The 19,564-nt window shown below is 42.1% G+C and overlaps 1 protein-coding gene across 2 annotated transcripts in view; it reads left to right on the plus strand.

The window, feature by feature from the left end:
• The first annotated feature begins 5,985 nt into the window (after nucleotides 1–5,985).
• The window catches only part of sepsecs (Sep (O-phosphoserine) tRNA:Sec (selenocysteine) tRNA synthase), a 33,361-nt gene continuing 19,782 nt past the window's right edge, over nucleotides 5,986–19,564 (plus strand). For both annotated transcript variants that reach the window (XM_064940088.1, XM_064940089.1), the window contains exons 1-9: nucleotides 5,986–6,062; nucleotides 6,482–6,606; nucleotides 7,321–7,475; nucleotides 7,604–7,722; nucleotides 9,904–10,062; nucleotides 13,224–13,377; nucleotides 13,623–13,725; nucleotides 15,122–15,251; nucleotides 17,751–17,842. In XM_064940088.1, coding sequence (XP_064796160.1) covers nucleotides 6,493–6,606; nucleotides 7,321–7,475; nucleotides 7,604–7,722; nucleotides 9,904–10,062; nucleotides 13,224–13,377; nucleotides 13,623–13,725; nucleotides 15,122–15,251; nucleotides 17,751–17,842 — 1,026 coding nt within the window. In that variant the 5' untranslated portion in view covers nucleotides 5,986–6,062; nucleotides 6,482–6,492. The remainder of the gene's footprint in view (nucleotides 6,063–6,481; nucleotides 6,607–7,320; nucleotides 7,476–7,603; nucleotides 7,723–9,903; nucleotides 10,063–13,223; nucleotides 13,378–13,622; nucleotides 13,726–15,121; nucleotides 15,252–17,750; nucleotides 17,843–19,564) is intronic.

Genomic DNA, 19,564 nt, shown 5'->3' on the forward strand with positions numbered 1-19,564 from the left:
GTTGGAAGTGATTTTGTAGATGACATCGCCGAAGTCGAGGATCGGTAGGATAGTCAGTTTTACTAGGGTAAGCTTGGCAGCGTGAGTGAAGGAGGCTTTGTTACGGAATAGAAAGTCGACTCTTGATTTGATTTTCGATTGGAGATGTTTGATATGGGTCTGGAAGGAGAGTTTGCAGTCTAGACAGACACCTAGGTACTTATAGGTGTCCACATATTCAAGGTCGGAACCATCCAGTGTGGTGATGCTAATCGGGCATGCAGGTGCAGGCAGCGATCGGTTGAAAAGCATGCATTTGGTTTTACTAGCGTTTAAGAGCAGTTGGAGGCCACGGAAGGAGTGTTGTATGGCATTGAAGCTCGTTTGGAGGTTAGATAGCACAGTGTCCAATGACGGGCCGAAAGTATATAGAATGGTGTCGTCTGCGTAGAGGTGGATCAGGGAATCGCCCGCAGCAAGAGCAACATCATTGATATATACAGAGAAAAGAGTCGGCCCGAGAATTGAACCCTGTGGCACCCCCAGAGACTGCCAGAGGACCGGACAGCATGCCCTCCGATTTGACACACTGAACTCTCAAGTAATTGGTGAACCAGGCAAGGCAGTCATCCGAAAAACCGAGTCTACTGAGTCTGCCGATAAGAATATGGTGATTGACAGAGTCGAAAGCCTTAGCAAGGTCGATGAAGACGGCTGCACAGTACTGTCTTTTATCGATGGCGGTTATGATGTCGTTTAGTACCTTGAGTGTGGCTGAGGTGCACCCGTGACCGGCTCGGAAACCAGATTGCATAGCGGAGAAGGTACGGTGGGATTGGAGATGGTCAGTGACCTGTTTGTTGACTTGGCTTTTGAAGACCTTAGATAGGCAAGGCAGAATGGATATAGGTCTGTAACAGTTTGGGTCCAGGGTGTCTCCCCCTTTGAAGAGGGGGATGACTGCGGCAGCTTTCCAATCCTTGGGGATCTCAGACGATATGAAAGAGAGGTTGAACAGGCTGGTAATAGGGGTTGCGACAATGGCGGCGGATAGTTTCAGAAATAGAGGGTCCAGATTGTCAAGCCCAGCTGATTTATACGGGTCCAGGTTTTGCAGCTCTTTCCGAACATCTGCTATCTGGATTTGGGTAAAGGAGAACCTGGAGAGGCTTGGGCGAGGAGCTGCGGGGGGCCGGAGCTGTTGGTCGAGGTTGGAGTAGCCAGGCGGAAGGCATGGCCAGCCGTTGAGAAATGCTTGTTGAAGTTTTCAATAATCATGGATTTGTCGGTGGTGACCGTGTTCCCTAGCCTCAGTGCAGTGGGCAGCTGGGAGGAGGTGCTCTTGTTCTCCATGGACTTCACAGTGTCCCAGAACTTTTTGGAGTTGGAGCTACAGGATGCAAACTTCTGCCTGAAGAAGCTGGCCTTAGCTTTCCTGACTGACTGCGTGTATTGGTTCCTGACTTCCCTGAACAGTTGCATATCGCGGGGACTGTTCGATGCTAATGCAGTCCGCCACAGGATGTTTTTGTCCCTAGAAACATTATTTAAACCAGGTGAGGTGACCGCATGTGTGGTAGGTGGAACTAAAGGGTTAGCTAAGGCGCATTGAGCAGGGCTAGAGGCTCTACAGTGAAATAAGGCAATAATTACTAACCAAAACAGCAATAGACAAGGTATATTGACATTAGGGAGAGGCATGCATAGCCAAGTGATCATTGGGTCCAGTGAGTAGCTGGGCAAGCTGGAGACACGGCAATTCAGACAGCTAGCGGGCCGGGGCTAGCAGAAGGGACAAAGAGGGACGTTGCGACGGAAGACGTCAGTTGTCTTTGCTCCCGGCGCCGACAGAGATGGCCGCCTCGCTTCGCGTTCTTAGGAAACTATGCAGTATTTCGGTTTTTTTATGTATTATTTCTTACACATTTACCCAGGAACACTTAAGTCTTATTACATACAGACGGGAGGAACTATTGGATAAAAGAGCAACGTCAACTTACCAACATTATGACCAGGAATACGACTTTCCCGAAGCAGATCCTCTGTTTTGTCCACCACCCAGGACAATGCATCCGATACCAGCAGGCGACCCAAAACAACGGCACCGCTGAAGGGGCAAACGGAGCAGTCTTCTGACCAGGCTCCTTAGACGTGCACATCGACCACCGCTCCCGAGTATTCTACTTGCCAATGTCCAGTCTCTTGACAACAAGGTAGATGAAATCCGAGCAAGGGTAGCCTTCCAGAGAGACATCAGAGATTGCAACATTCTCTGTTTCACGGAAACGTGGCTCACTCGGGATACGTTATCAGAGTCTGTACAGCCATCAGGTTTCTTCACTCATTTCTCGTTTCTAGTCTATTGCATAGTGACAATGTGTAATCATTGTAATAATTCAAATAATGGATAATGGAGTTTGATATGACTGAAAAAGAATATCTCAGAGATTCATACCTGAACCACACCTTTATTTGCCAAGGAAGAGTACATGAATTAATATATTCAATGTACAGGCCACAATAACTATATGTAGTACTTGCAGTATATGTAGGACTTGCATCCTTGGCACAATACAGTTATTATATTCTACTCTATCTATAGGCTTCATTAATGCCATTCAGACTTGAAGTTGATACAACAACTATGATAGCTGAGGTTCATAGATTGGTATGAATATTAGTTCAGAACTTATCGTTTCAGGGTTCATACACGGATCGGCTACATACTGCAGCTAGCTACACATCCATAGGCATACAGTTATTTTTATCCTCCACTACACAATAGGCAAGTAAATAGTTAGCTAGTTATGTTACTTCAGCTGCATTGCACAGCAAGCTTACACAATTGTACATTCAATTTGCAGAAATGCTTTAGCTACCTAGATTCTTTACATCCACCGTTTCACAAGACGACAGCCTGGTTTTCTTTTCTTTATGACTTTATGACAAATATGCACCATCGTTTGTCTCTACACTAACTGACATATTCCTCTCAATTGTACATTTTTTGATTGACTTGTTATGACGATATAATTACTTAAATTAGCTTCCACGTAATGTTTTGTCAGCCATATTTGCCAGGGATGGGTGACTTCAGCCAAATTTGTCATTGGAACCACTCGATATGATTGGTCATATAAAAACCTTGGGACCCAAATGCATAATACGTGCTCAAACTTCCCCTTGTGGTGGTCTGGAGCAATGAAGCCGTGACGCGGTGTACCTTTGAGTCCCGCGGTGTAAACTCAACTTTTAAAGGAGGAATCACTGTACAAACGCTTGGTGTGGCCTTATTACTCGTTTGTACCCTGTAGTATAACTTTATGCAGCCGGGAGCGCTATTTTCTATTTCTGGGCTCCCAGTCCCCACCTGCTGATAAACTCAGAAGACAATGCCTAAGAATTAATAAAAATGTGAGAGAAGAAATTAGCATTACAGCAGCAATATTAACATCATGGCAGCAACATTAAGACTTTTCAGTTTTCCGATTATGCCTTCAAAATAAAACTATGCGGGAGAACGGTATGTGTATGATACGGAATCAATCATTTTAGAGCTTTGCATAGTACATAATGTTACCAAATTTACGTAACTACATCAGTGGAAAATCAAAACTAAAGAGAGTTACTACTTTATATAAGGCGGAGCACATTGAACAATGGTTGGATATTAAGGTAAGGAATGTAAAGAACATAATATTCTACAGACCCTATTGATATATGGTGTTATTTCTTGAGGGACTATGGTCTAAATACCCAGCAGCTCTTTCTACTCCATCCATTCCATTTGTCCCAATCCAAGACAGTGTAGACCAATAAATGACATATTGTCTTATAGAGATAACTATTATGTGAATACTCAGTATATGGTGTCATTTCATGGGGCTCTGAATAATACAAAGTGTTGCTGGCCTTTTACTGTGGTCAAACAGCTTAAAATTGGGTGCCGGGACACTATAGGAAAAACAATTATCTGTGCCAATGTAAAAGTGGGGTAGGGAGTACTCCGTAGGGTCTGTGGAATCTATATTATGGTGTCATTTGACGGGGGATCTGAATAATGCTGAGTGTTGCTGACCTTTTACTTCGTCCATTACATTGGACACAATTACAAATGACTGTATTTGCATAACATATTGGCTTATGGAGAAAAACTATTATTTGTGCAGCTGTACAAGTGGGGTAGGGGGTACTCAGTAGGATCTGTAGATAGTGGTAGATATTTTTAAAAGTTCTCATTGGTATGCCTATTTGCACCCCCGAGAAGCAGGGTCCAGAAAAGTTTAATTCTCTGCTTCGACCTTTTAGAAAACAGTAGCAGTTGTGTTTATGTGTGCTTGTTCTCTAAAGTAGTCTTATGAGAGGGCAATGTAAATTAGCTTTTTCACAATGGCATGCGAGACTGTTTTACATGCGTTATCGGAGAGTAAATTACTTAGTTGAAAGAAGTTAAGGTTTTAAACTTGACCGATTCAGCAGACTGATGACATTAAGCTATATGCTTAATAATGAAATTATATTTAAATATCAATATCGAATCGAAAAATGCTACTGATATCGACAGATTTTCCATATCGGTGCCCATCACTAATTTAATGGATTTATTTGATGAGAGATTGAAATGACAATGTCAGACCATACACATTTTTTTACTGACAAATTATATGAAATATTTAATTGAAACGAATGAATGTATCCTAGAGTGTGTTTGACCATGAACTTTAACCAACACATTTTACAAAATTGGTGACTGTACCCATAGCCTGGTTGACATTCATTATGTTTAAATTGTAAATATATATATATATATATATATATATATATTTTTTACATAACCCAATATCTGCTTCTTGACACAATGCCCACTTAACACAGAAGCACCAATGTATCGGAGACTTTGTCAACTAGTGTGCAATGGGACAAGCACATCCCTGCCGGCCGAACCCTCCCCTAACCTGGACAATGCTGGACCAATTGTGTACCACCCCATGGGTCGCCACCAGCTGCGACAGAGCCCAAACGCGATCGCGCTACGCTGGTTAAAATAGCAAAACAAACTCTGAACCAATTACATACATTTGGGGACAGGTAGAAAAGCATTAAACATGTATGGCAATTTAGCTAGTTAGCTTGCACTTGCTAGCTAATCTGTCCTATTTAGCTAGTTTGCTGTTGCTAGCTAATTTGTCCTGGGATATAAACATTGAGTTGTTATTTTACCTGAAATGCACAAGCTCCTCTACTCTGCCAATTAATCCACACATAAACGGCCAACCGAAACATTTCTAGTCATCTCTCCTCCTTCCAGGCTTTTTCATTTTTGGATTTGGTGATTGGCATTTAAACTTTCATAGTATTACCATGACTACCAGCAAAACATTTAGTCTTTCATCACCTATGTGGGTATAACCAATTAGGAGATGGCACGTGGGTACCTGCTTCTATAAACCAATGAGGAGATGGGAGAGGCAGGACTTGCAAGCACGATCTGGGTCAGAAATAGAAAGGAGTTCTATGTTAGCCCTTGGCAACCAGACTCTGGTTGGCACGCAATAATTGAATAACATGGATTTCTAAATTTATTTTGCGACATTCGCACACGCCACGTGTCTGGTCTGGTCAGCATGTTAGACCACTGCGCCACTCAGGAGGTCCAAGTGTATTGCACGAATGAAGTGGATGGAGAAGAAAGTCTTTCTGGGTATTTAGACCTCAGTCCGCCATGACATAACACCATTTATAAATTCCACTGACCCTACTGAGTATTAACAACTTTTACTGCAGCACCAATAATACTTTTTGCTCTATAAACCAATATATTCCATATACAGTGAGTTGCATTGTGGCCATTTATTTGACATTGGAACATGTTTAAATATCACATGTAAGGCAAATGTCACTTAAATATGAACAAATATGAATCCTTGTTAATGTTTCGACAATAAATGTTTTCTACTATTACATGGGACTTTATTTTAGGATGTTTCCGAAATGATATGACCCGGAAGTACTTTTTTTTAGTGTCGCTGACAGAGAAGGAGATCTCTAGCGACTGGTTCGTGACAGTGAAAACAGAAAGAAAGGTAAAGCAGATTAAAAAGATAAACGCTACAATAACCTGTAGCCAAATCAAGATTTTCAGAAACGGTGCTGAGCGTCACTTGGATTCGTCGTTTGAACTGAATAAACCACTCGTTCTAGCCTACACACTACACCCAGATTCTGGATTAGTCGTCGCATCGCTTCGTCCCGCTACTTGCCATTTAAGTCACCATTTATATTAACACGTTTGATTTACAGATAGCCATCTGTAACATAAAAGACCATTCTAAATTGTTAATGTAAATGGTCATTTAAATGGCTAGTTGCGCGACGAAGCTAGTCGTGGCATAACGTTAGACGCAGGTTGTACTTTGTACTTGAGTTTCGTGAGGCACACGTTCCCTAAGTACAAGTTTATACTGATGAATTGCGTATGTTAATCTACACATCTATTTGACAGCAATTGTTGAGATGAATAGTGAAAACTTTTCCATAAGTGAGAAGATTGTGTCGCCATCATACATTCGCCAGGGGTCACAGGCACGTCGCAGTCATGAGCAACTGATTAGACTGCTTTTGGAACAGGTATTATCCGATGTACATTATCTGAATAGAGACGTCAAACGTTCAGCCTGCTGCACAGACCCTATTGACGACCTAGTCTAGAGCGCCTGGTTAAATTCTGTTTAAGAGCATTTAAAAAATAAACGATTTAAATGGTTAATACTAAGACGTATGTGATTATTGAACAAATGTGTGAATTTGCTTAATTTACTATCATCCTAAATTAAGATAAAAAAATCTAACATGTCAATTTAGGATGATAGTATATGTTGTCCACTCACAAGCTATTGCAACAATTAGACCTATTTGTCAAAAAATGTAGACCTTCTAAAAATGCTCTCAAACACGATTTAACTGGCTCCTCTGGACTAGAGCTCCATAGCCTGTACAGCAGCTTGAATGTTCGATGGCACTACTAGTATTGGAGAAATTCAGGTCGGTCCCTACCCGTTTCTTTCTGTTTACGATTTCCGTTGCAAGATGTAATGGAACCAAGCAGAAACAAATGAGGAGGGACCTATCTACATGTATCCAATAGAAACTAATTTTTATTGCATAACGCAACAGTTTGGACTAATGATTACATCCATGATGTGAATGGAGATTGAGTGCACAACAACCATAACATAGATGGATACTACATATAAATTTGTTTACAGTTCTATTTAGCCTACATAATTCAGGTGTTGTGGCTGAAGCATGTACCTTGTTGCGTATACTCACTCTACCTTATAGGGCAAATGTCCTGAGGAGGGATGGAGCGAGAGCACAATAGAACTTTTCCTGAATGAACTGGCTGTGATGGACAGCAACAACTTCTTGGGAAATTGTGGCGTTGGCGAGAGAGAGGGCAGAGTGGCCTCTAGTCTGGTGGCCCGACGACATTACAGGTTATCAGCTGTTACTTGGAGCATTTTCAAAATAGACTAATTTACTTTAGCTTTGCTAAATTCCAAGTAGCCTTCAGTTTTGTCACACATGTCATGATCATGAGATCTGTGTTTATTGCTTTACACAGGTTAATCCATGGGATAGGACGATCTGGGGACATTGCTGCAATTCAACCCAAGGCTACAGGTTCCAGTCTGCTGAACAAGCTGACGAATTCAGTTGTGCTGGACATTTTAAAACTTTCAGGTGTGTAACTAAGTTTCCATTCAGCCAACTGATAAATTGATGGGGGAAAAAAATCGATAGTATGCCAACATATCACAATATTATTTTGGACAATATTATATCGATACTTTCACTCCCAAGTATCTATTTGTTTATTTATTTTTTAATAGTATGATTATTATAAACTCTTAACATGTGTAAACATTTGTATGAACATAACAAGATTCAGCAATTGAGACATAAACTGAACAAGTTCCACAGACATGTGACTAACAGAAATGGAATGTGTCCCTGAACAAAGGTGGGGTCAAAAGTAACAGTAACAGTCCGTATCTGGTGTGGCCACCAGCTGCATTAAGAACTGCAGTGCATCTCCTCCTCATGGACTGCACCAGATTTGCCAGTTCTTGCTGTGAGATGTTGCCCCACTCTTCCACCAAGGCACCTGCAAGTTCCCAGACATTTCTGGGGGAAATGGCCCTAGCCCTCACCCTCCGATCCAACAAGTCCCAGATGTGCTCAATGGGATTGAGATCCGGGCTCATTGCTGGCCATGGCAGAACACTGACATTCCTGTCTTGCAGGAAATCACGCACAGAACGAACAGTATGGCTGGTGGCATTGTCATGCTGGACGGTCATGTCAGGATGAGCCTGCGGTAATGGTACCACTTGAGGGAGGAGGATGTCTTCCCTGTAACGCACAGGGCTGAGATTGCCTGCAATGACAACAAGCTCAGTCTGATGATGCTGTGACACACTGCCCCAGACCATGACAGACCCTCCACCTCCAAATTGATCCCGCTCCAGAGTACAGGCCTTGGTGTTACGTTCATTCCTTCGACGATAAATGCAAATCCGACCATCACCCCTGGTGAGAAAAAACCGTGACTCGTCAGTGAAGAGCACTTTTTGCCATTCCTATTTGGTCCAGCGATTGTGGGTTTGTGCCCATAGGCGAAGTTGTTGCCAGTGATGTCCGGTGAGGACCTGCCTTACAACAGGCCTACAAGCCCTCAGTCCAGCCTCTCTCAGCCTATTGCGGACAGTCTGAGCACTGATGGAGGGATTGTGCATTCCTGGTGTAACTCGGGCAGTTGTTGTTGCCATCCTGTACCTGTCCTGCAGGTGTCATGTTCGGATGTACCGATGCTGTGCAGGTGTTGTTACACATGGTCTGCCACTGCGAGGATGATCAGATGTCCGTCCTGTCTCCCTGCTGCACAGTATTCAGACCCTTTACTCATTACTTTGTGGAAGCAACTTTGGCAGCGATTACAGCCTCAAGTCTTCTTGGATATGACGCTACAAGCTTGGCACAGCTATATTTGGGGAGTTTTTCCCCATTCTCTGCAAATCCTCTCAGTTCAATAAAAAATCAATAAAATACAGATCCTCTCATGCTCTGTCAGGTTGGATGGGGGGCGTCACTGCACAGCTATTTTCAGGTCTCCAGAGATGTCCGGGCTCTGGCTGGGCCACTGATGGAAATTCAGAGACTTGTCCCGAAGCCACTCATGCGTTATTGTGGCTGTGTGCTTAGGGTCATTGTCCTGTTGGAAGGTGAACTTCGCCCCATTCTGATGTCCTGAGCGCTCTGGGGCAGGTTTTCATCAAGGATCTCCCTGTACTTTGCTCTGTTCATCTTTCTCTCAATCTAAGAGAGCCAATATTCTATGCCAGGCAAAATATCACATTAACTCATTGTTATGGAGGTAACCCCAAAAAATCTATAGAAAACCACTTAAACGTGAATGCAGCACCTTTGCTGTTGTTCTGGCTTTTTTGTTTGACGTGACTGTCATAGCCAAAGTTGGCTAGCTAGCAAGCAAGGTATTAGAACTTTGTCAGCCATCATGGCAACGGAAAATTTAGAACGAATGAATTGGTTGCTTAACAACGGTCTCGTCTCTGGTAACCTATTAGAACGAACGACCAGCCGGCATGGGTAGCAACCCTAGATTTGTGCCAGGACTATATCTTGTGGAAGAATGAAATAGTATCAATAAATTCATCAAAATAATGTTATGTAAATAATTGTTTAAATATGTTGGAGACCTGTTGTATTAAAGTAATAATGCCCTCAAAGCCAGTGTTTGGAGGATATATTGGCATGGTTTGCCGGCCAACAAAAACAAACCATGCCAATATATCCTCAACACTGGCTTCTCGGGCATTATCACTTAATTGTGTGTGTTTGCAGGTGTGCGAAGTGTGACCAGTTGTTTCGTAGTTCCAATGGCAACAGGGATGAGCCTGACACTGTGCTTCCTAACACTTCGCCACAAGAGACCAAAAGGGCGCTACATCATCTGGCCCCGCATTGACCAGAAGTCCTGTTTCAAAGCCATGATCACTGCAGGTTAGGCACTAACATTAACATGAAAGTATGTTCTGCTCTTAAAACTATCCATCAACAGTTTATTGTACTCTACATTCATGCTCTGATTTGTTATTATTGCAATAGATTTACCTATCAGTTCAGTTGGGTTTGAAAAAATTACTTCTCTTTTCTAAGAGCTGCTTAACATGCATATACTCGACGTGTAGGGTCTAACTTTTGCAGAGTGTGACATGCTCCTATTAATTACAAAGAAACCTGGGCATGAGCAGCATGGGTCAATTAGAGACTCGCCCTGCTCAGCACAAAATTACTCTTGGTTTCTAATTTCAAGAATAAGTCTCACGGCTAGGGTTGCACATTTTGGTGGAAACTTTCCGTGGGAATATATGGGAATTAACGGGAATATATGGGTTATTAATGTAAATTTATGCTAATTAATATTAATACTATTTCAATTTAGATGTTTTTTGCATTGGATATATTTCCCATATCATATGGAGACAGAAACATAAACCTTTTATCTTATTATAAGTAGACATTATTGCAAATGATTAAATCCTTCCAATAGAAATAAAAGTTGACTCTTCACATGGGATAATTTCACAGAACAACAAAAGAAAGGGAATACTGAGTGATCCCCAATGATCCATCTCATCTCCCAAAAACATTTTCAACATAAAGCTGCAAAATGATAGTCTAGAAACTAAAGCGTTGGTTGTCTTCCTCTCAGGGTTCCATGTCTTCTCCCTGGACCACCTCAATGTCCACTTCGTGAACATCAGACTCTGAGGCCTCATCTTCACTGTCATTTTCTAACCTTGTTGAGGATGGCTCATTGTCAGGCTCAAAAAGCCTCAAATTTGCCCGGATTGCCACCAATTTTTCAACCCTTGTATTGGTCAGCCTGTTGTGTGCTTTGGTGTGTGTGTTTCCAAACATGGACTAGTTGCGCTCTGAGGTAACTGATGTTGGTGGGATTTGGAGGATGATGGAGGCAACATGGGAAAGAGCCTCAGATCCATAAAGTCCCTTCCACCAGGTGGCTGATGAGATGTTGGCACGACTGCCATTTTGCATCTCCATCCCAAAGCCCTTGTTTGGAAGTGTACTTCGCCAGACTGCCAAGAACCATCCAGGCCAAGGTGGCGAGACACGGTAGTGATGACACCATAGACCTTGTTGATCTCTGCACCAGACAGGATGCTCTTGCCAGCATACTTGGGGTCCAACATGTACACGTGTGTATGGGCTTCAGGCAGAAGTCTTCACGCTTTCTGATGTCTTTCAGAACTGCAGGTTCCTCTGCTTGGAGCAACAGTGAAGTTGGCAGGGCAGTATGGATTTCTTCTCTTACATTCAGAAGTGGAGTCTGAACATCAGACAGGATGGCATTGTCTCCCTCAATCCCTGCAATGGCTACTGCTATAGGTTTCAAGAGTTTCAGGCTGCTTACCACTCTCTCCTGAAATACATCATCCAGGAGGATCCTCTTAATGGGGTTGTACATATCGACCGACTGTGATAGGGTCATTTCTTGGAGAGACTCCTTCCCCTCCAGGAGACTGTCAAACATGATTACAACACCACCCCAGCGGGTGTTGCTGGGCAGCTTCAATGTGGTGCTCTTATTCTTCTCACTTTGCTTGGTGAGGTAGATTGCAAATACCTTCTGCGGTAACTTGATGACCCTACACATACCTAACCATTTCATTGGCTCTCTTGAAGTGTATCCATTGTTTTCAGTGCCATGATGTCCTTGAGGAGCAGATTCACCAGTGCAAATACCTTCTGTGGTTCAAGGTCATTGATGACTGCCTTCAGCTCATCTGCAATGTGGAGATGTTGTAATTAATTATTCCTGGCCCACAAACATCTGACCACTCATCAGAGATGATTGCAATGCAGTCTGCTTTCTCTATGATTTGCTTGACCTTCACTTGAACTCTGCATCCAACAAATGAGTAGATAAAGCATGTCTGGTTGGAGAGGTGTAAGCTGGGCGAAGAACATTCAGAAATCTCTTCCAATGCACATTACCTGTGAGCATCAGAGGTGAACCAGTTGCATACACAGCCCGAGCAAGTCATTCATCAGCATTTCACTGACCATGTTCTTCCATTCAGTCAAAAAAACGTATGATTCCAGGAGTACCATGAGCTGTTGCTATCAATAATGTCTGATTCATCATTTTCATCTCGAGTAGAAGTAGAGGGACTTTTGTCAGAGGTTGCTTGTTGTCAGCACTGAGGGAACTTTATGCACTTGGCCAGATGATTTTGCATCTTTGTTGCATTCTTCACATATGATTTGGCACAGTATTTGCAAACGTACACAGCTTTTCCTTCTACATTAGCTGCAGTGAAATGTCTCCACACATCAGATAGTGCCCGTGACATTTTCCTGTAAAGAATAGAAAAAAAAGAGTAAAAAACAACAACAAATACAATTCGATGTACAGATTAACAGTTAAGCAGTTAGATTAAACATTTCCTTTGTTTGATAAATGTTTTAAAATGAAACATGTATGGAAACGGGTGAATTAACACTCCTCAGTTAGCAGGCTCGAGCAAGCTAAAAACCCACATGGTAGCAAAAACGAACTAGCATAAATTGTTAGAAATTATTTAAACACACATTACTGTAGGCTACTATTTACTAGTTAACAAAAAATAATGTATGTCATATACAATATATTCACCCCACCCAGTATTTTAATCAAAATTTACCAGAAAGCATGTAGTCCTTGGCTCAGACAGTGTAGTAGTGTGAGCTCAATAGAATCTCATTAGTGTGCAAGATCTTGAGTCAGCTGTACATGTGATGGAAGAGTGCACTGTGCATGCAGAGGGTTGCAATTCCATTGACTTGGTGATAGTTTAAAATATGCCGCAAGCCTTATGTATATCCCACAAAAAAGGTTCACTATTATAAGCAAACGTTTTTGAAGAATTTAAGCAAAATTCCCGGGCTTAACTCCCCATGGAAAATTTCCGGGAAGTTTTTCCAACCCTACTCACAGCTCACGCCTGTGAATGCTTGATCAAGTATCTTGCTCTCTTGCTTAATTTATGCATCCACTGTGGCAGCTAAAAACCTACTTTTTTGCGCTGCCCCAGTGTAGTTCACCATGAGGCAACCCCAACATTGACAACTCTCTTGCTCCTTGTAACCATGGACAGGGTTTGAACCAGTGGTGGTTGAGAACATTTTGGAGGGTGATGAGCTGAGAACAGATATGGAAGCTGTGGAATGTAAGGTGCAAGAGCTGGGAGCAGAGAACATCCTTTGCATCCACTCCACTACTTCTTGCTTTGCCCCACGTGTTCCCGACAGGTATGCCTTGTCCTCAAGCCATCCAATCATGGTTCAGTAGAGCTGTGAAAGGTAGATGTGCATGTCCAATTATCATGTGCTATAATAAATGGTATGACTTGAAACAAATGTTATTTGTGTAATCTGTATGTTGTTTATTATATCTAATTCATGACATTATTGACAAACATACACTGGAGTAATGTAGAAGTATGTTAGGTCAAGAGTACGAGGGCATTATTGATGACTTTTCTCTGTTCTTGCAGATTGGAGGAGCTAGCCACTATGTCTGCCAAATATGATATCCCCCATGTTGTCAACAATGCTTATGGAGTGCAGTCATCCAAGTGTATGCACCTTATTCAGCAGGTACCAACTCATAATCCCCCCCCCAAAAAACGTATTCAGACCCCTTGATTTTTTTCAAAATGTGTTACATTTTAGAATAAGGCTGTAGAATAAAATGTATTAAATATTTTTTCCCCCTCATCAGTCTACACAATATCCTAAATGGACATTTGTAGATTTTTTTTCATATTTGACATTTTTAAAGAGTTTTTTTATTCTTCATAAATGTGAGGGGGAAAAAAAATCCCATTTACCGACACTGCCGTTTAAATTTTTTTTAACCTTTATTTAACTGGGCAGTTAAAGTCAGTTAAGAACAAATTCTTGTTTACAATGACGGCCTAGGAACAGTGGGTAAACTGCCTTGTTCAGATTTTTACCTTGTCAGCTCGGGGTTTTGATCTAGCAACCTTTCGGTTACTGGCCCAATGCTCTAACCACTAGGCTACCTGCCACCCCACCCCAAAAGTTTGGGGTCACTTAGAAATGTCCTTGTTTTTGAAAGAAAAGTAAAACATTTTGTCCATTAAAATAACACCAAATTGTTCTGAACTATAGCGTAGACATTAATGTTGTAAATGACTATTGTAGCTAAAAACGTCAGATTTTTTTACGGAATAGGTGTACGGAGACCCATTATCAGCAATCGTCACTCCTGTGTTCCAATGGCACGTTGTGTTAGCTAATCCAAGTTTATCATTTTAAAAGGCTAATTGATTATTAGAAAACCCTTTTGCAATTATGTTAGCACAGCTGGAAACTGTTGTTCTGATTTAAAGAAGCAATAAAACTTTCCTTTAGACTAGTTGATTATCTGGAGCATCAGAGACATTGTTCCGAAGCCACTGCTGAGTTGTCTTGACTGTGTCCTTAGGGACCTTCAATGCGGCAGAATTTTCTTGGTACCCTTCCCCAGACCGGTGCCTCCACACAATCCTGTCTCGGAGCTCTACAGACAATTCCTTTGACCTCATGGCTTGTTTTTTTCTCTGACATGAACTGTCAACTGTGGGACCTTATATAGACAGGTGTGTGCCTTTCCAAATCATGTCCAATCAATTGAATTTACCACAGGTGGACTCTAATGAAGTTGTAGAACATCTCAAGGATGATCAATGGAAACAGGATGCACCTGAGCACAATTTTGAGTCTCATGACAAATTTCTGAATACTTATGTAAATTAGGTTTTTCAGTTTTTATTTTTAATACATTTGCATAAATTAAAAAACAGTTTTTGCTTTGTCATGATGGGGTATTGTGTGAAGATTACTGAGGGAATCAAATTATGTAAGACATTTTAGAATAAGGCTGTAATGTAACAAAATGTGGAAAAAAGGATGGGGTTTGAATACTCCAAATGCACTGTATATTATTTTTATACATAGCAAAGTTTTTTTTCTTCTATAATCTCATTAGGGAGCTCGTGTTGGAAGAATCGATGCCTTTATACAAAGCCTGGACAAAAACTTCATGGTTCCAGTAGGTGGTGCCATAATTGCAGGTTTCAATGAGTCTTTCATTCAGGAGATCAGCAGAATGTATCCAGGTTAGTGCTGTTTAAAATTCCATATGCGTTTGAACCAGGGCTGCAACCTTTTTGTGTAAAGTTGTCATTATCTAGACTAGTTAATAGTTTGTTATCATGTGAGGCTCATGTAGTGTAATTGTTCTGCCAGCCATCAGTGGTTGTATTTCTGTGTGTGTATTATATACAGTGGGGCAAAAAAGTATTTAGTCAGCCACCAATTGTGCAAGTTCTCCCACTTAAAAAGATGAGAGGCCTGTAATTTTCATCATACGTACACTTCAACTATGACAGACAAAATGAGAATTAAAAATCCAGACAATCACATTGTAGGATTTTTATTGAATTTATTTGCAAATTATGGTGGAAAATAAGTATTTGGTCAATAACAAAAGTTTATCTCAATAGTTTTGTTATATACCCTTTGTTGGCAATGACAGAGGTCAAACGTTTTCTGTAAGTCTTCACAAGGTTTTCACACACTGTTGCTGGTATTTTGGCCCATTCCTCCATGCAGATCTCCTCTAGAGCAGTAATGTGTTGGGGCTGTTGCTGGGCAACACGGACTTTCAACTCCCTCCAAAGATTTTCTATGGGGTTGAGATCTGGAGACTGGCTAGGCCACTCCAGGACCTTGAAATGCTTCTTACGAAGCCACTCCTTCGTTGCCCGGGCGGTGTGTTTGGGATCATTGTCATGTTGAAAGACCACGTTTCATCTTCAATGCCCTTGCTGATGGAAGGAGGTTTTCACTCAAAATCTGGTCCAAAATCTGGTCCCTTTGCAGAAAAACAGCCCCAAAGCATGATGTTTCCACCCCCATGCTTCACAGAAGGTATGGTGTTCTTTGGATGCAACTCAGCATTCTTTGTCCTCCAAACACAACGAGTTGAGTTTTTACCAAAAAGTTATATTTTGGTTTCATCTGACCATATGACATTCTCCCAATCTTCTTCTGGATCATCCAAATGCTCTCTAGCAAACTTCAGACGGGCCTGGACATGTACTGGCTTAAGCAGGGGGACACGTCTGCCACTGCATGATTTGAGTGCCTGGCGGCGTAGTGTGTTACTGATGGTAGGCTTTGTTACTTTGGTCCCAGCTCTCTGCAGGTCATTCACTAGGTCCCCCCGTGTGGTTCTGGGATTTTTGCTCACCGTTCTTGTGATAATTTTGACCGCACGGGGTGAGATCTTGCGTGGAGCCCCAGACCGAGGGAGATTATCAGTGGTCTTATATTTCTTCCATTTCCTAATAATTGCTCCCACAGTTGATTTCTTCAAACCAAGCTGCTTACCTATTGCAGATTGTCTTCCCAGCCTGGTGCAGGTCTACAATTTTGTTTCTGGTATCCTTTGACAGCTCTTTGGTCTTGGCCATAGTGGAGTTTGGAGTGTGACTCTTTGAGGTTGTGGACAGGTGTCTTTTATACTGATAACAAGTTCAAACAGGTGCCATTAATACAGGTAACGAGTGGAGGACAGAGGAGCCTCTTAAAGAAGAAGTTACAGGTCTGTGAGAGCCAGAAATCTTGCTTGTTTGTAGGTGACCAAATACTTATTTTCCACCATAATTTTAAAATAAATTCATTAAAAATCCTCTCATTTTGTCTGTCATAGTTGAAGTGTACCTATGATGAAAATTACAGGCCTCTCATCTTTTTAATAATAATAATATATCCCATTTAGCAGACGCTTTTGTCCAAAGCGACTTACAAGTCGGCTGGGGCCACTACTTTTACATATGGGTGGCCCCAGCGGGAATCGAACCCACGACGCTTGGCGTTGCAAGCGCCATGCTCTACCGACTGAGCCACACACTTGCATAATTGGTGGCTGACTAAATACTTTTTTGCCCCACTATACGTCTGTCTGATGTTGGTGACAAATTCTGTTTCCCCTCTGGAATATTGAAAGTGAATTAATTTTGGGAGCTCACGGTCTCGATCCAACTCCAATCCTGGGGAGCTACTTGTTGTGCAGTATTGTTTTCCAGCCCAGACATAACTCACCAGTTTAAAATAATCAACATGTCATAAAATCAGGTACGCTTGTGCTAGGCCATAATAAAGACCTGCATGTGGCTAGTATGTGTTGTAGTTGAATATGTTGCCTAAAAGATGATAGTAGAATAAAGAATAGAATAAAGAAACATTTAATAAAGAAATAAAGACTTCCATTTCCAAATATATCAAGTGAGTGTTTATCCTCTTTTTCTTTGTGATCGACTGTTGACTTCAAGCACCCTTTTTCTGTTTATGTAAGAATATAGACTTGAGCACATTCCTTCCATTTAGCTATAATAAAGTTCTCCCTGAATTGGAGTTAGATTTTAAGCATTCAAAGCCATAATAATGAGCTTATATTTTCAATTATTGTATGAATTGGAACCATTCAGGAAACAATTTGTTGAGAGGAATTGATATTGATACCGAAATCGCTATAATCCTAAGGAAGGGTTCAGATTCGAAAGTGTTTGTCTGTCCCCTTTAGTATGACACTGACTTCCCTCCGTTTCCAGGTCGCGCATCAGCCTCACCCTCCCTAGATGTGCTCATCACCCTGCTCACCCTGGGAGCCAGCGGCTACAGGAAACTCCTGGCAGAGCAGAAGGTTGGGGCCTAATTTAATATTCATTCAGTTTAGGAAATAAAGTGAAACTGATTAGCATGTATTTCAATTTAGTGAAACATCTTAGTACAACAAGGGTGTAAGTCAGCCGCTATCTGTTTTTTCTCCCGTTGTCAGCACTGTGTGTTCTCTACATGTAAACTCCAGAGATAAAATAACATTTAAGTAGAGGGGGAGGGCGACAGCAAGGAGAAATCCATTCAAGTGAAGGAGAGGAGTTTCCAAAATAGTCCCTGTTGGCTCCATTTACTAAAATAGAGCTAACAATACAGTATACTAAAAGGCGTAATGTACTACACCATTCCCAGACACTCCTAGGCAATATATGTGGAAAATCAGACTTGCAAAAGGGATAAAAATAAACTCAGCAAAAAAAGAAACATCCCTTTTTCAGGACCATATCTTTCAAAGATAATTAGTAAAAATCCAAATAACTTCCCAGATCTTCATTGTAAAGGGTTTAAACACTGTTTCCCATGCTTGTTCAATGAATCATAAACAATTAATGAACATGCACCTGTGGAATGGTCGTTAAGACACTAACAGATTACAGACGGTAGGCAATTAAGGTCACAGTTATGAAAACTTAAGGCACTAAAGAGGCCTTTCTACGTACTCTGAAAAACACCAAAAGAAAGATGTCCAGGGTCCCTGCTCATCTGCGTGAACGTGCCTTAGGCATGCTACAAGGAGGCATGAGGACTGCTTATGTGGCCAGGGAAATAAATTGCAATGTCTGTACTGTGAGACGCCTAATACAGCGCTACAGGGAGACAGGATGGACAGCTGATCGTCCTCGCAATGGCAGACAACGTGGAACAACTGCAACTGCATCACAACTGCAGGACAGGTACAGGATGGCAAGAACAACTGCCTGAGTTACACCAGGAACGAACGCACAATCCCTCCATCAGTGCTCAGACTGTCCGCAATAGGCTGAGAGAGGCAGGACTGAGGACTTGTAGGCCTGTTGTAATGCAAGTCCTCAACAGACATCACCGAGGCCTGTTCTCTGGAGCGGGATCGATTTGGAGGTGGAGGGTCCATCATGGTCTGGGGCGGTGTGTCACAGCATCATCGGACTGAGATTGTTGCCTGCAATGACAGTTACAGGAAAGACATACTCCTCCCTCATGTTGTACCCTTCCTGCAGGCTCATCCTGACATGACCCTCCAGCATGACAATGCCACCAGCTATATTGCTTGTTCTGTGTGTGATTTCTTGCAACACAGAATGTCAGTGTTCTGCCATGGCCAGTGAAGAGCCCGGATCTCAATCCATTGAGCACTTCTGGGACCTGTTGGATCGTAGAGTAAAGGCTAGGGCCATTCCCCCCCAGAAATGTCTGGGAACTTGCAGGAGCCTTGGTGGAAGAGTGGGGTAACATCTCAACAACTGCCCGAGTTACACCAGGAATGCACAATCCCTCCATCAGTGCTCAGACTGTCCGCAATAGGCTGAGAGAGGCTGGACTGAGGGCTTGTAGGCCTGTTGTAAGGCAGGTCCTCACCGGACATCACTGGCAACAACTTCGCCTACGGGCACAAACCCACAATCGCTGGACCAAATAGGATTGGCAAAAAGTGCTCTTCACTGACGATTCACAGTTTTTTCTCACCAGGGGAGATGGTCGGATTTGCATTTATCGTCGAAGGAATGAACGTAACACCAAGGCCTGTACTCTGGAGCGGGATCAATTTGGA

The sequence above is a fragment of the Oncorhynchus masou genome, chromosome 27 (genome assembly GCF_036934945.1).
Source record: "Oncorhynchus masou masou isolate Uvic2021 chromosome 27, UVic_Omas_1.1, whole genome shotgun sequence".
NCBI lineage: Eukaryota > Metazoa > Chordata > Actinopteri > Salmoniformes > Salmonidae > Oncorhynchus > Oncorhynchus masou.